At 48.8% G+C, this 12863-nt stretch overlaps 1 protein-coding gene across 4 annotated transcripts in view; it reads left to right on the top strand.

Annotated features, from left to right (window-relative positions):
• The window catches only part of RTF2 (replication termination factor 2), a 41295-nt gene that overhangs the window by 6792 nt on the left and 21640 nt on the right, over nucleotides 1-12863 (top strand). For 2 of the 4 annotated variants that reach the window (XM_045444157.1, XM_045444156.1), the window contains exons 4-6: nucleotides 25-164; nucleotides 3361-3439; nucleotides 5641-5712. In XM_045444157.1, the coding sequence (XP_045300113.1) occupies nucleotides 25-164; nucleotides 3361-3439; nucleotides 5641-5712 (291 nt within the window). The remainder of the gene's footprint in view (nucleotides 1-24; nucleotides 165-3360; nucleotides 3440-5640; nucleotides 5713-12863) is intronic. The other 2 variants (XM_045444159.1, XM_045444158.1) reach the window with 1 other exon arrangement.

Genomic DNA, 12863 nt, shown 5'->3' with positions numbered 1-12863 from the left:
TAAAATATTGATGTTTTTTCACAGAATGTGACAGAACTAAGGCTTTCTGATAATCCCGCCTGGGAAGGGGATAAAGGAAACACAAAGGGTGACAAACACGATGACCTCCAGCGGGCACGTTTCATCTGCCCCGTTGTGGGCTTGGAGATGAATGGCCGGCACAGGTCAGTAATGGACGTGGGGCAGCTGATGGAGAGTCCGGTCAGACGGACGGGCACTGTTAGGGTTTGCGCCGTAGCTTTATGATCGCACAGACTGCTTAAAGCGTCCTTTGGTTTGGGGGTGCCTCGGAGGCAACGGAGCTGGCACAAGGCCGTGTTAATTCCCTGGCGGCCGTTTGTAACGTGGTGCACTCAGCTTCGGTGCCTGTGCCTTCTGTTCCTGAGAGGAGGAGAGCCGAAAGTAGGGAGGGATTTTTAAAATTCCTCATGCGACACGGGAGGTGCATTATTTGGTCTTTTCCTCTGGGAGAGACAGCAAAGGACAAATGTTGCCCACCAGACAACTTCCTTTTCCTTATAACTGCCGAAAAACAGGCAGCGGAAAATCGTTTTACCAAATGTGTGGTCAGTCAGTCAGCTAAACACCCAGCTGGTGATGGTAACTTGCTTTAAATTTGGAGCGAACAAATCCTCTGACCAGAGCACCAGAAATCTTAAGGTTGACATTGGTGTAGCGAACGTAAGTGACCTGTGTACTTCTGCCTTAAAAAATATGAATGTTGAATGGCTTAGTAGGTGCCTTTTTATAGGATGCCTCAGTGTGAGCCAAAGGTTTAACCTCTTTTCCCACCATTTAGAAATATCTTTAAAAGCTGGTAGTCCCAGTTGTCATCTGGAATCTTCTGCCTAACACATTACATGTGGAAGGTAGTAATTTTTGACCATTTTCTTTCAGGAAATGGAGTTAGGCTGGGGGCGGAGGGGAGACGTAGCTCACCTAAGTAAAAACTTCCGTTGGTCTGTAAACAACCACATTGAACCTGAAGCATTCTGGCACCTTTGCACACTTCTGCTTAACAGACGTGTGTGCGCCATGCGGGGCAAACTGTGCCTGAGGGAGGAAGCACCGTGCTCCGAATTGGAATAACCTGTGGCTCTATGGATTTGGAGAGAAGTGAAATTTTCGGCCCAGGGAGCTTTTAAAGATGCTGCTCTTCAGACAGTGTGAATTTAAATCCTTTAAGCCCCTCAGAGTTTACCATTTAGTGGTAACTGAAGTGGTGGATATGTTAATTGGCTTGATGGTGATCATTTCGCAGTGTGTGTACGTCTCAAATCATCAAGTTGTGCACCCTGAGTGTATATAATTTGTGTTTGTCAATTATACCTAAATAGAGCTGAAAGAAGAATTAATCGATTAGTTAAAAGCTAAAGTTCACTGTTCGGGTCAAGCAGGCAATATTCTGGGGAAGCCGACTCACCTACCTAAGCTTTTCCTACTTTTGTGTGTGTTTCTGCACATGGGTACATACACATTATCTCGAAGTGAAAGTCATAACATAAAGGCCAGCACCTCTGCCTAGTTCCTTCCTCGGTCTCCCTCACCCCCAAGGAAAACCCCTGACCGTGGAGCAGTCCCTCCCATTCCCCAGCCCCTGGCCACTGCCAGTCTGCTGTCTGTCTGCATGGATTTGCCTCTTCTGGATACTGCCTATACATAGAATCACTCAGTGTTTGACCTTTTGTGTCTGGCTTCCCACTTTTTTTTGTTTAAAGAAAACCATGGTTCACCCCAAAAGAGGAACTTAGCAGAAACAGACTCAACTCTGGGGTCTTGAGCAGGGGTTACCTACAGCTTTTGCTTCAACTGTGGTTTCCCTAGTTTTTCCCTTTCATCCCCTGGCTAACCTCTCTTTTCTCTTCCCAGTGAATTTGTGTGTTTTGGCTTTGCCCTCCTGCTATTAATAGGGCCTCCACACTGGAAAATTGCTTTGGGGGTTACTTTGTACATTTATTGAATGTTATATAATAAAGATTCAAATATAGAGAAAAATAGAAATAAGTGACTGGTGTAATGAAAACATTGAACCTTTGTTTAAAGAAAAATAAACAAATTTAAATTACTAAATTACTAGTAGTTGGTAAGCATCCATAAAATAGAATTTTTTTTTTTTTTTTTTTTGTCGTAAACAACAGTAAGTGAATTTAGTATGGTTGTTGGTACTTGGGTTTTTGTTGAGGCAAGCTGCAGCCACTATAATCCCTAGGGAATTGGAGAGACCTTCTATTGTGGCATTTTTAGAGGAACAGGTAAAGTAAAATGTACACCTGATGATTTTTGCCCCTTTCCCCCAGTCCTCGCCTCCAGCGGCAGCATTCTTGGTTGTTTGGAGTTTAGTGCCCCCTGCAGACCCGCCCAGCACCAATGCGCATACACCACACTTCCCTACGCCTCTGCCAATAGAAATGTAAACGTGTTCAACACAGTATACATATCGTAACCTCTTTTTTGTCCTACTTCTCTCATTTGAGTATGTTTTTATAGCCTTGCATACAGATTTACCTTACTCTTTTTATAGCTGTGTGAGTGTTCCAAACTTATGTACCCATTCCTCTGCTCACAAACATTCAGGTGCTTTCTTTTTCCTTGTTCCAAGCAGCGCTGTCCTACGCAACTTCATAAATACATATTTACGCATCTGTACCCTCGTCGGCAGGTTTTATAGGAGACATTCCGAAAGGTGATTCTCGTGCGGGACTCTGCCAAATTGTCCTTCTAAGATGCACCGTGCTGCACCACCCCCCGCCCCCCAACAGACATGCCTGTTTCCTCAGTTTCCTGCTGGACACCTTCAGTCTCTTTTGTCATTGTCAGATACGTAAAACATTATATGACGTTTTGCAGTGAATTTCTGTAACAGTTGAGGTTAAACATTTTTTATGTTTTGGCCAATTATAGTTCTTTTGTGAATCACATGTGAATGTCTTTTGCCCATTTTTCTAGCACACTGTTTATTTTTGCTTTTTAAGAGCATTTTGAATACTCCTACTCAATCTCATATATATATATAAAATATTCTCTCTTTGAGTTCCTATTCTGTCTTTTGACTTTTTATGTTTGTGGTTTTATTTTTAATGTATTTATCTTATTTGTAGGAGAGACTTAATTCTAAAGGATTTTTGCAAGGCAGCAGGAATGGGACCATGGCCTGTATTTTTCCCTATTTCTGTTTCTTTTTCTATGTATAAATAGGTATATAGGACGTACTAGTTTTTTTCCTGTAATGGAATCAAATGTGACCATTTTTCTGTTTTAGCCCTTGGCCTTTGTCTAAACTGAACAAATGTTAGCTGATAATCCGGCTGTAATTTAAAAATTATTACTTAAGTCATCTTCCATTTTGGATTCCTTCTCCAGGTTTTGCTTCCTGCGGTGCTGTGGTTGTGTGTTTTCTGAACGAGCCTTGAAAGAGATAAAAGCAGAAGTTTGTCATACGGTGAGTTGTTGACACATGTCATTTGTTCCTTCTTGGTAGCTGAGGAAGTCACACGGTTTAGGGTTCCTCCTTCCATGTGTCATTTCAACATGCTTCAGTTCTTTCTGAAATAGATCTGATTCGTTGTTTCTCTGCTCAAAGCCCTTCCATGGCTCGTCTTTGTTGGAAACAGACCAGACAGCCTTTGGTGACCAGTCCCTGCAGGCCTGTCTGGCTCAGGCCAAGCTTGGGCTGCTCCCTGACCTCTCTGCTGTGCCTTTGTTCTGTCTTCCGTGACCTACCAGCCTGGGGAGGTCATGCCCCCTGTGAACCTTTGCTGCTGAGCCTCCTTCCCTGTTCCCCCGGCACCTTGTTAGCTCACTCTCCTCATCAGAATGTAATTGGTATTTCCATGGTGGTTTTCCCACAGGACTGGGGCGGTTACTTTGTTTTTTCCCTCCCCCCCCCCATAAGACTTTATTTATTTATTTTTTTTAGAGTAGTTTTAGGTTCTCAGCAAATTAAGAGGAAAGTAAAGAATTTCCCCTATTCCTTCTGCCCCTGCCCCCCCGGTCAACATCCCCACCAGGGGGTGCATTTGTTACAGCTGACGACCCTGCCTTCACACACCATCTCCCAGAATCTCCAGTTTATGTGAAGTTTCACTTGCACGTCCCGTGGGTGTGGACAGACGTGGGACGATGTGTACTCACCATTGTAGCATCACACACAGTATTTCCGCTGCCCTAAAATTCCCCTGTGCTCCTCCTGTGAGTGTTTGGGAGCGGGGGTGAGGCTTGTCCGTCTCATCACCCTCCAGAGCTTATTCTCTGCAGGGCACGTGCTGTGTCCTCAGTAAGTGCTCACACGAGAGAGCAAATACATGATGTAGGAGCTCATCTGTTCGGGTCACATGACAGAAATACCGAAGGCCCCACTTTCACAGTGTTGCTGCGGCAGCCCCCAGACACTTGTGTCTCTGGCGTGCTGTTCGCCTGCGGAAAACTTACCATTTAGTTGAACATCGTGGATGCCAACAGCTCCCGATTGTACTTTCACCCATGTTAACCTAGCTTGGATTTCCAGCCCCTCGTTCTGGTTCTCCCTGTTGTGAATTATCCTTTCGTTGAACAGCTGTCAGGGGCCAGCCTGTGTCCTGAGCACCATATGGGGGGAGAGCCTAATGGGTGAGATCGTCACAGTCCCTGCCTTCACGGACCCCACATCCCAGTTGGAGAGGCACTCAGACAACAGGGAAGGAGGCTCAAGGCAGTAGCGACTGTGACAGATGCCAGGAAAGAAACAGGGGGTGACGTCCCAGAGGGAGAGAAGCTGGCGCAGTGGTGACAGAGGCGCCCCTGGAGGCTTGAGCTGACCTGAAGGGCACAAAGGAGCCAGCCAAGCAGAGTTGGAGCCAAAGCTGGGAAGTGACAGGATGTGGCTAGTGTGAGAACAGAAGGCTGGGGGGCGAGCGGGGGTGGGGGGTGGTGGTGCAGGAGAGGAGAAGTAGGATAAACTTACAGATAGGGCTTACTTCATACCGCGCCCAGCCACCCACGTTGGGGCTTGTGGATCTTGTTTGACGTGCGGTAGGAAGCCAGAGAGCAGCTTAAACTGGACCAGGTGTCCTGCAGTTTCAAAACGATCCCTCTGTGAAAGAAGCCAGATGTGGAGGACACCCTGGGTGACTGCGTGCGGGCAGAAGGTAGTTGGTTGCTGGTGAAGAAGTCACCGAGGGGCATGGAGTTGTTTCCAGTTTAGGGTGACCATGAATAAAGCCATCCCAGAATTTGGAATCTGCCTCGTTAAGCTTTTACAAAAGAGAAGAAGTTCACAGAATGCGTTCAGAAATTGATTCATGTCATTTATTCACCTGTGCTTATGACATCTTGTGTGGAAGGTGAGGTGACAGGCGCTCCTAGGAAAGGGATGGCCCAGTCTGTGCTCAAGGGAGTGCAGTCCTGCAGGAATCATAAGTCAGACGAAGGATCCTATTCTTTTTTAAGTGTGTATTTTAGAGAGAGAGAGAGAGTATGTGCACGCACGTGAGGGAGGGGCAGAGAGAGGCAGGGACAGAGGATCCGAAGCGGGCTCTGCACTGACAGCAGAGAGCCTGACATGGGGCTCAAACCCATGAATCATGTAATCATGACCTGAGCCGAAGTTGGATACTTAACTTACTAAGCCACCCAGGCGCCCCTACTTTTTTTTTTTTTTTTGAGGCCAGCTTCCAAGTGGATGGTAAAGATGTCGTTGGAGCTCAGGGGCCAGAGAACTTCCTTTTGACTGTGCCGGTGAGCAGTGGCTTTATGAAGGAGGAGACGTGCGTTCTAAGCCTCGAAGGCAGAGCATGGTTCTCATCAGTCAGACTTTCGCAGAGGTCGGGACGTGACCACCAGTGGTGCAAGTGTCGGTGGGGGGCAGTGCGCAGACGGGACCCCACACGTGTCTGCGAGATACCGGAGAGCGCCCCGGGGGACTCCCATTTCGGGCTCCTTCAGACTTCTTCGTGCCTCGAGGGGCAAGGCTCCGAGTAGGTTTTCATTGGCTCTCTGACCCGTGCAGGGCTCCTGCGGGGGGAGGATGCTGCACGCGGAGCTCCAGCTGGTGGGTCAAGCGAGACTTATTTTGTGTCCTGCGTGGTTATGGCTGCTTTACGTGTGCGGCAGGGGTGCCGTTTTTATACTTATGGCAAGAATGCCCCGTTAACGTTTAAAGTAAATCTAAGTAAAATTAGAAACGGGCACGTTCGCAGAAGTACATCGAGACACTGACGGCGCGTCGGCGGGGAGGCCTGAAGCTACGCGACAGGATGTAGGTGGCATAGCGTGTGGGTGTGGGTGGCGGAAGAGCTGGACGCTGCCGCGTCGGAGGGAGGAGGGAGAGGAGCAGCTGCCGCATCGGAGGGAGGAGGGAGAGGGGAGGGGCAGCTGCCGCATCAGAGGGAGGAGGGAGAGAAGCAGCTGCCGCATCGGAGGGAGGAGGGAGAGGGGAGGAGCAGCTGCTGCATCAGAGGGAGGAGGGGGAGGGGCAGCTGCCGCATCAGAGGGAGGAGGGGGAGGGGCAGCTGCCGCATCGGAGGGAGGAGGGAGAGGAGAGGAGCAGCTGCCGCATAGGAGGGAGGAGGCTGCCCAGGCAGCCTGTGGAGACAGAGGTGCGAGGTGTCGTCCCGCCTGGGTGGGGCAGGGTGTGGGAGCAAGGGGAGAGGCCAGGGGAGTGAGTCCCCCGGGGTGGTGGGAAGTTCAAGGGCAAGGCCAAGGGGCAGGTGCAGGTGGGCCTACAGCGCAGAGCCACTGACGCCCGTGGGAGCACGAACGTGTAGACCTGTGCGGGATGCATGGAGAGCGACAGCGGAACAGGAGTCCGACTGTGGCGTCAGGGGCAGGTGACGCCCATGGGAGAAACACCACGGGACCCAGCACTCCACTGGCCTGGGCCCCCTTCGGGCAGGAGGGGAACTACGTAGACTTTCTGTTCAGGTGTATGTGTGTTTTCCCCCAGAGTGTGGAAGGTGTTTTTTGTGTGTTCGAGCGTTCGCGAGAACACTCAGGAAGTCTGCTGAAAAGCATAGAAATATGAGAAGGTGGGAAACGAAGCTGAAATTTATTACAGGAGCCAAACGCCCTAAATCTGCTTCCCAGACCAGGCCGCGTGGTAGAGTCACCACGGTGGTGTAAGCTCCCGTGGCCCACGTCAGGCCCACTGAGTCAGAATCTTCACGGTTGGAGTAGCGCCCCATGGATTTCTGCTCTTATTCAGGAGTTTCCGGAATGATTCCAGTGGGCGACTGGGTTTGGGGGACTAAGTGGTCCACAGCAGCCAGCCTTTGTCTTCTTCTGCCCGGAATGGGAACCATCCCTGGGACGGCGTGAAGCTGTCCTTTGCATGGGCCCCCCTCGCGGTCCACGTCGGTGACCACGTTGACACATTTGTAGCACAACAGGGCTGCCTGCACAGAGCGTTACAGAGAAGCTGGTTTTACGTCACGGAACTAGAACGTTGTAAGGGAACCTGAGACTTGTTTTGGTGCTTGGAGAGTGGCTGGATACGAGTGAACTTCTAATTTTGTTTTAAGTTCATTTATTTTGAGAGAGAAAACACAAGCTGGGGAGGGGCAGGGAGGGAGACGGAGAGAGAGAATCCCTAGCAGGCTCCCTGCTGTCAGCACAGAGCCCAGCACGGGCTCAGACTCACAAACCAGGAGATCATGAGTTCAGCCAAAATCAAGAGCCAGATGCTTAACCGACTGAGCCACCCAGGTGCCCCTGGATGCTAGTGAACTTGTAAACGTCAGTACCTTGAGCACTTCAAGGGAAAGGAAGGAAGCAGGAGGAAAGGGGAACTGAGGGCAGCAGGGCTGACGAGGGGAGCAGAGGGCAGGTCAGAACCAGGAGTGCCGGCTCTTCCTGTCTCGTAAGGGCGGCCCCCACCGCTGTCTGAACCTCCGGCAGTCAAGGCAGGACACTGGCTATCACTCAGGAATACCTCAGGGAGAGAATTTTCTTTTTTTCCTCTAACTTTTTTTAATCTTTATTTATTTTGACACACACAGAGAGAGACAGAGACAGAGACAGAGCAAGAACAGGGGAGGGGCAGAGAGAGAGAAAGACACAGCATCAGAAGCAGGCTCCAGGCTCCGAGCTGTCAGCCCAGAGCCCGACGCAGGGCTGGAACCCACAGACTGTGAGATCATGACCTGAGCTGAAGTCGGACGCTTAACTGACTGAGCCACCCAGGGGCCCCGAGAATTTTCTTAAAAAGTAATCTGTTGCCAGAAAAGCAAGATAGTGAGCACTTTTAAGCTTCTAGGACTCCTGTAAAAACTGCCCTGCATAGCTAGGTTGGATACTCGATGTTATCAGTTCCCTAGGGCTCCCTTAACAAGGCACCACAAACTGGGCAACTCAACAGAGATGTACTGTTCTTGAGGCCCCAAAGTCCGAAATCACAGTATGGGCAGGGCTGCTTTCTTCTAAGGACTGTGAGATGGCCACCTACTCCCTGTGAGTCTTCATACGGCGCGGTCTCCACGGAGTCCTCTCTGTGTCCAGATTTCTCCTTTTTATCAGGACGCCAGTCATACTGGCTTAGGGCCCACCCTAGTGACTGCAGTGTTAACTAATTATATCCACAGTGACCTGATTTCCAAAGGAGGTCATATTCTGATGTACTGAGGGCAAGGACTTCAACTCTTTGTGGGGGACACATTCAGCATATACCACTATATGGTATTTGCCATTTAGAAAAGCAAAGAGCACGGACATTCGGGGGCACACGTGAGTGGGAGCTGTTCACCCACACGGTGAACAGCGAGAGCCCGGTTCCCATCAGCTTTAGGTCACACACCGCTGCTGGCTCAGGAATACTCTGGGCTTCGGGTTCTAACACGTGAGAGGAGGGATTATAGTGAGTTCGTAGATGCTCTCCTCTTAGATGGAGATTTCAAACAACAACATTTTAAAAAATTGAGGGGCGCCGGGGTGGTTTAGTCGGTTAAGCGTCCGACTTCGGCTCAGGTCATGATCTCACGGTTTGTGGGTTGGAGCCCCGCGTCAGGCTTTGTGCTGACCACTCAGCTCAGAGCCTGGAGCCTGTTTCAGATTCTGTCTCCCTCTCTCTCTCTCTGCCCCTCCCCCACTCATCTCTCTCTTTCTCTCAAAATCAAACATTAAAAAAAAATTAAAAATAAAATATTAAATTGAATGACACATTTGTGTACTGTTTCCAGGAATCAAGCTCATACTTGTAATTTAAAGTCTCCGAAGTTCAGTGATACTAAGTATGTCCATCAAGGCTGGCTGACCGCTAGGACGGACAGCCCTCAAGTTCCAGTGGCTAATACAGCAAAAGTTCCTGGTTCGGCAGCTCTTATCCAGGGCAGAGTCAAGGTTCAGGCTCCTGCTGTCTTACGGCTCAGACCTCGTCTGGGTTTGGGAGTGTGCTGCGTCCCATTGACGGGAGCAGCGGAGGGAGCACCCAGCGTAGGAGGTTTTCTCGGCCCAGGCCCGGAAGTGGCGCTCATCACCTCCGCTGCCTGTGACCACACCTGACAATGGCAGGGAAGCCCGGGGAAGGTGGCCCAGCTGGATGCCCAGGGACAAGAGAACACCAGCACTTTCTGCCCGAGTGCCAACAGGAAGAATGATGGAGGAGTTTCAGCCACAGCCATGTTGTGGAAACGCCAGCAAAGGGAGATAAAGTGACAGCGTCCGAGGCTGAAACAGATATTTTCCTTTTTTAAAATAACGTCTGAAATTTAGAGAAACCGGTGTCATAAGAACGATGGCAGGGAGACCCTCGGGATCTTCAGGGTCGACGTTTTCTCTACTCTTCACTCGGTAGTTTCACTCACGGTTGGTTTTTCGATCTGCTAGAGGAGACCCGAGGGTTTGAGACAGCTCTGCTTCTGCGCTCTGAAACGCACGGAGTGCACACTCGATTTCCGCCAGCAGGGTCCGAAGAGGGGTAGTTGCTAGGTTGTTTTGTTTGTTTTCACTGTAAACAAGTCACTAGCCAGAAACCTAATTGTATTCCCCACTGTGTTCTTCCCTTCTTGTAATAAGGAGAAACACGTTGGAGTAATTACAGTTTGTAAAATACACTCTGTGCTCGTTACTCAGAGCATGATCCGTGGTCCTGCAATATTGACATCACCTGGGAGGTTTTTGTTTTTCTCTTTCTAAGCGACGCAGGCCCAGACCTGTGGATCCCTCCCCAGACCTGTGGAATCAAAATCTGCCTTTCCACTAGATGCCCTGGGGATTTGTGTGCACAGTGACGTTTGAGAATCCCCACTTTAGATGTCGGAGGTATGATGAGGAGCATTTGACTTGCCATTTTCTGGCTTCATTTATTTAGCCTTTGTGGTAGGTGAGTGGGGTGCTGTGCATATTGTAAAGCCAGAAGTGGAAGAAAAACTTACGCTGGTTCTTTTTTTTTTTAATTATTATTTTTAAGTAAGCTCTGCGCTTGACACGGGGCTTGGACTCAAGACCCTGAGATCAAGAGTGGCGTATTCCACCGACTGAGCCAGTCAGGTGCCCTTCTTTTGCTGTCCTTCCATGGAGAGGTGGGATGGAGAGGGGAGAAAATGTTCGGGAAGGGGTATCTTCAGAAGTGGTCTGCAGACGTTGATTTTTTTTTTTTCAGGCTCTGGCCTCCTTAGGGTGAGCTCTGTGCCGTCCTCATGGTCTTCAGAAGCATTAAGCCTCAGGGAACCGCATGATAGGTATCACAGGCCGCCTTGAACTTTTTCACGTATAAGAAAAATCTAATAGAAAATTGAACGGTAGAATCTACATATTAGCAAGAAGATTCTACTCCTGGAAAGAGAAATGATCTCAAGATCCCTGTTAATGCATCACCTTTAAGACACAGTCTGTAGCAGCATACTTCAGACATTTTTTGCTTGTGATTGGATTGTGTTCTTAACAAACGAATGCAGTGAGAGTCTGACTCCAAGTGAACAGCAGTTTCCGGTTGGTTCTAACGCTAGCGGAGGCTGCTGCTTCATGTTGGCCTGGCCAGCCTGGCCCAGCCTTGGTGGCTGCCTGCCTGTCAGCCTCCACTCGCTCCCAGCGCTTCCCCTAGCACGCCACTACGACCCAGCCTGTCCCTCCCTGAACCTCCCGCTGCTGCGTTCCCCCGTGCCTCTGAGTTACTCGTATTATTATTACTGTATCTGTTACTCGAGTAAGTTGTTGAGGTAGCGGCTTCTGTTACGTCTGATCCTTTGAGGGCGGCTCTGTGTTTGAGTCCGTTGTGTCTTTGTACGAGGTGAGGTGTTGCAGTAAGGGCTTGGACTGTGGGGCCAGACTGCCTGCTTGGGTCCAAATCCCAGCTGCACTCGCTTAGCCGTGTGCTCCTGGAAAGTCCCATCGTTGCCCCGTGCCTCAGTTTCCTCATCTGTGAGACATGTCAGACATTAGAATTCTAAGTGCTTCCTCCTCCTAGCAAATCTCTTAAGTAGACGCCTGTATTGGACCCACTCATAGTCATGTGACCATGCTGTGAATGGACATTGAAGGGAAATGAAGGTAGGCTCATGTTTCAAGTGACTTGGAAAGATACCAGCTTTTTTAAAAATGGGGTTGTTTTTTTTTTAATTTTTCTTGAATGTTTATTTTTGAGAGAGAGAGAGAGAGAGAGACCAAGCATGAGCGGGGGAGGGGCAGAGAGACAGAGAGACACAGAATCCAAAGCAGGCTCCAGGCTCCCAGCTGTCAGCACAGAGCCCGACGTGGGGCTTGATCTCACGAGCCGTGAGATCATGACCCGAGCCGAAGTCAACCGACGCTCAACCGAGACGCTCAACCGACTGAGCCACCCAGGCGCCCCTAAAAATGGGTTTTGCACTTAACTTGTTAGTGAGCTGTTCTAAAATACAGGGACACGGTCGTGGTGAATTTGAGCTTTCTGAACAGGGTGTCAGAACGTAGCTGGTTGGTACCACCCGTGAGCCCTGTGTAGAAAAAACGTGTAGAAAAGCAGAACTGTGCTGTCGTGGGGCTCTTGGTGGCCTTGTCTTTGACAGTCTTAACATTTTCAGCATGCGCTTTCCTTGGAATTAGGCGTCGAGGTGGAAGAAATGTTTGTTGAAATGGTGATGTTAATGTTCTGTGGTTACATTTGATTTGTGCTTTCGAAGGCTCTTTTCCTTCTATCTAGCTTTGTGCTTTCCAAGGGCTATTTTCATTGACTAAGTAGATTTGATTTCGTTTCATTGCAAAGCTTCAGTTTCCCAAGGCGTTAGACTTTGCCTTTGAATTATACATTTATTTCTTCAGTGTCTTCTTTATTTTAGTTGTTTTATGTGGTGCCACTTAATGGTTGTACGTTTTCAGTCTTGTACAATGCCATGAACTCTTTTAGAGAAAGAGAAGATACAGAAAATCCTCAACAGGACAATGAAAAAGTTATGGACTCTTTAGAGACCCGAGTCTGTTGAGTAGGGAGAATTAAGATCATTCCCGCCTTTGACCTATGTTGTTCAATATGGAAACCACCAGCCACATGTGACTATTAAAATTTCAGTTTATTAAAATTTTGTAAGTTAAATAAAGACAAAAAGTCACTTAATCAGGCATACTCTCCACATTTCAAATGCCCCAGAGCCCCCTGTGGTTGTGGTTGGTGTCAGACCAGACGTAGTACGTACCCACCAGGGCAGAAGGTACGATTAATGCCTCTTGACTCCAGAAGCTTATAGCATCCTTTTTCAGAAGGTGTGCTTCAGCTCTGGATTAGTTTCGTTTTACCCAAAAGAAGTGGACTCTTCTGTATTTTTCTAGGATTACCAGAACAAAGTTACATGGTTCCCAGCCAAAGAGCACTGTTTTAGATCAGCAGAGTTTTGTTTTCAGTGAGAGTTTGCTCTTGATTAGAATCTCATACACAGTAGTATCTTCAAAGCAAGATCTGTTTTTATTCTAACTTGAGGCTTCGA

The sequence above is a fragment of the Leopardus geoffroyi genome, chromosome A3 (assembly GCF_018350155.1).
Source record: "Leopardus geoffroyi isolate Oge1 chromosome A3, O.geoffroyi_Oge1_pat1.0, whole genome shotgun sequence".
NCBI classification, from domain to species: domain Eukaryota; kingdom Metazoa; phylum Chordata; class Mammalia; order Carnivora; family Felidae; genus Leopardus; species Leopardus geoffroyi.
This window is presented reverse-complemented; position numbering and strand designations above follow the sequence as displayed.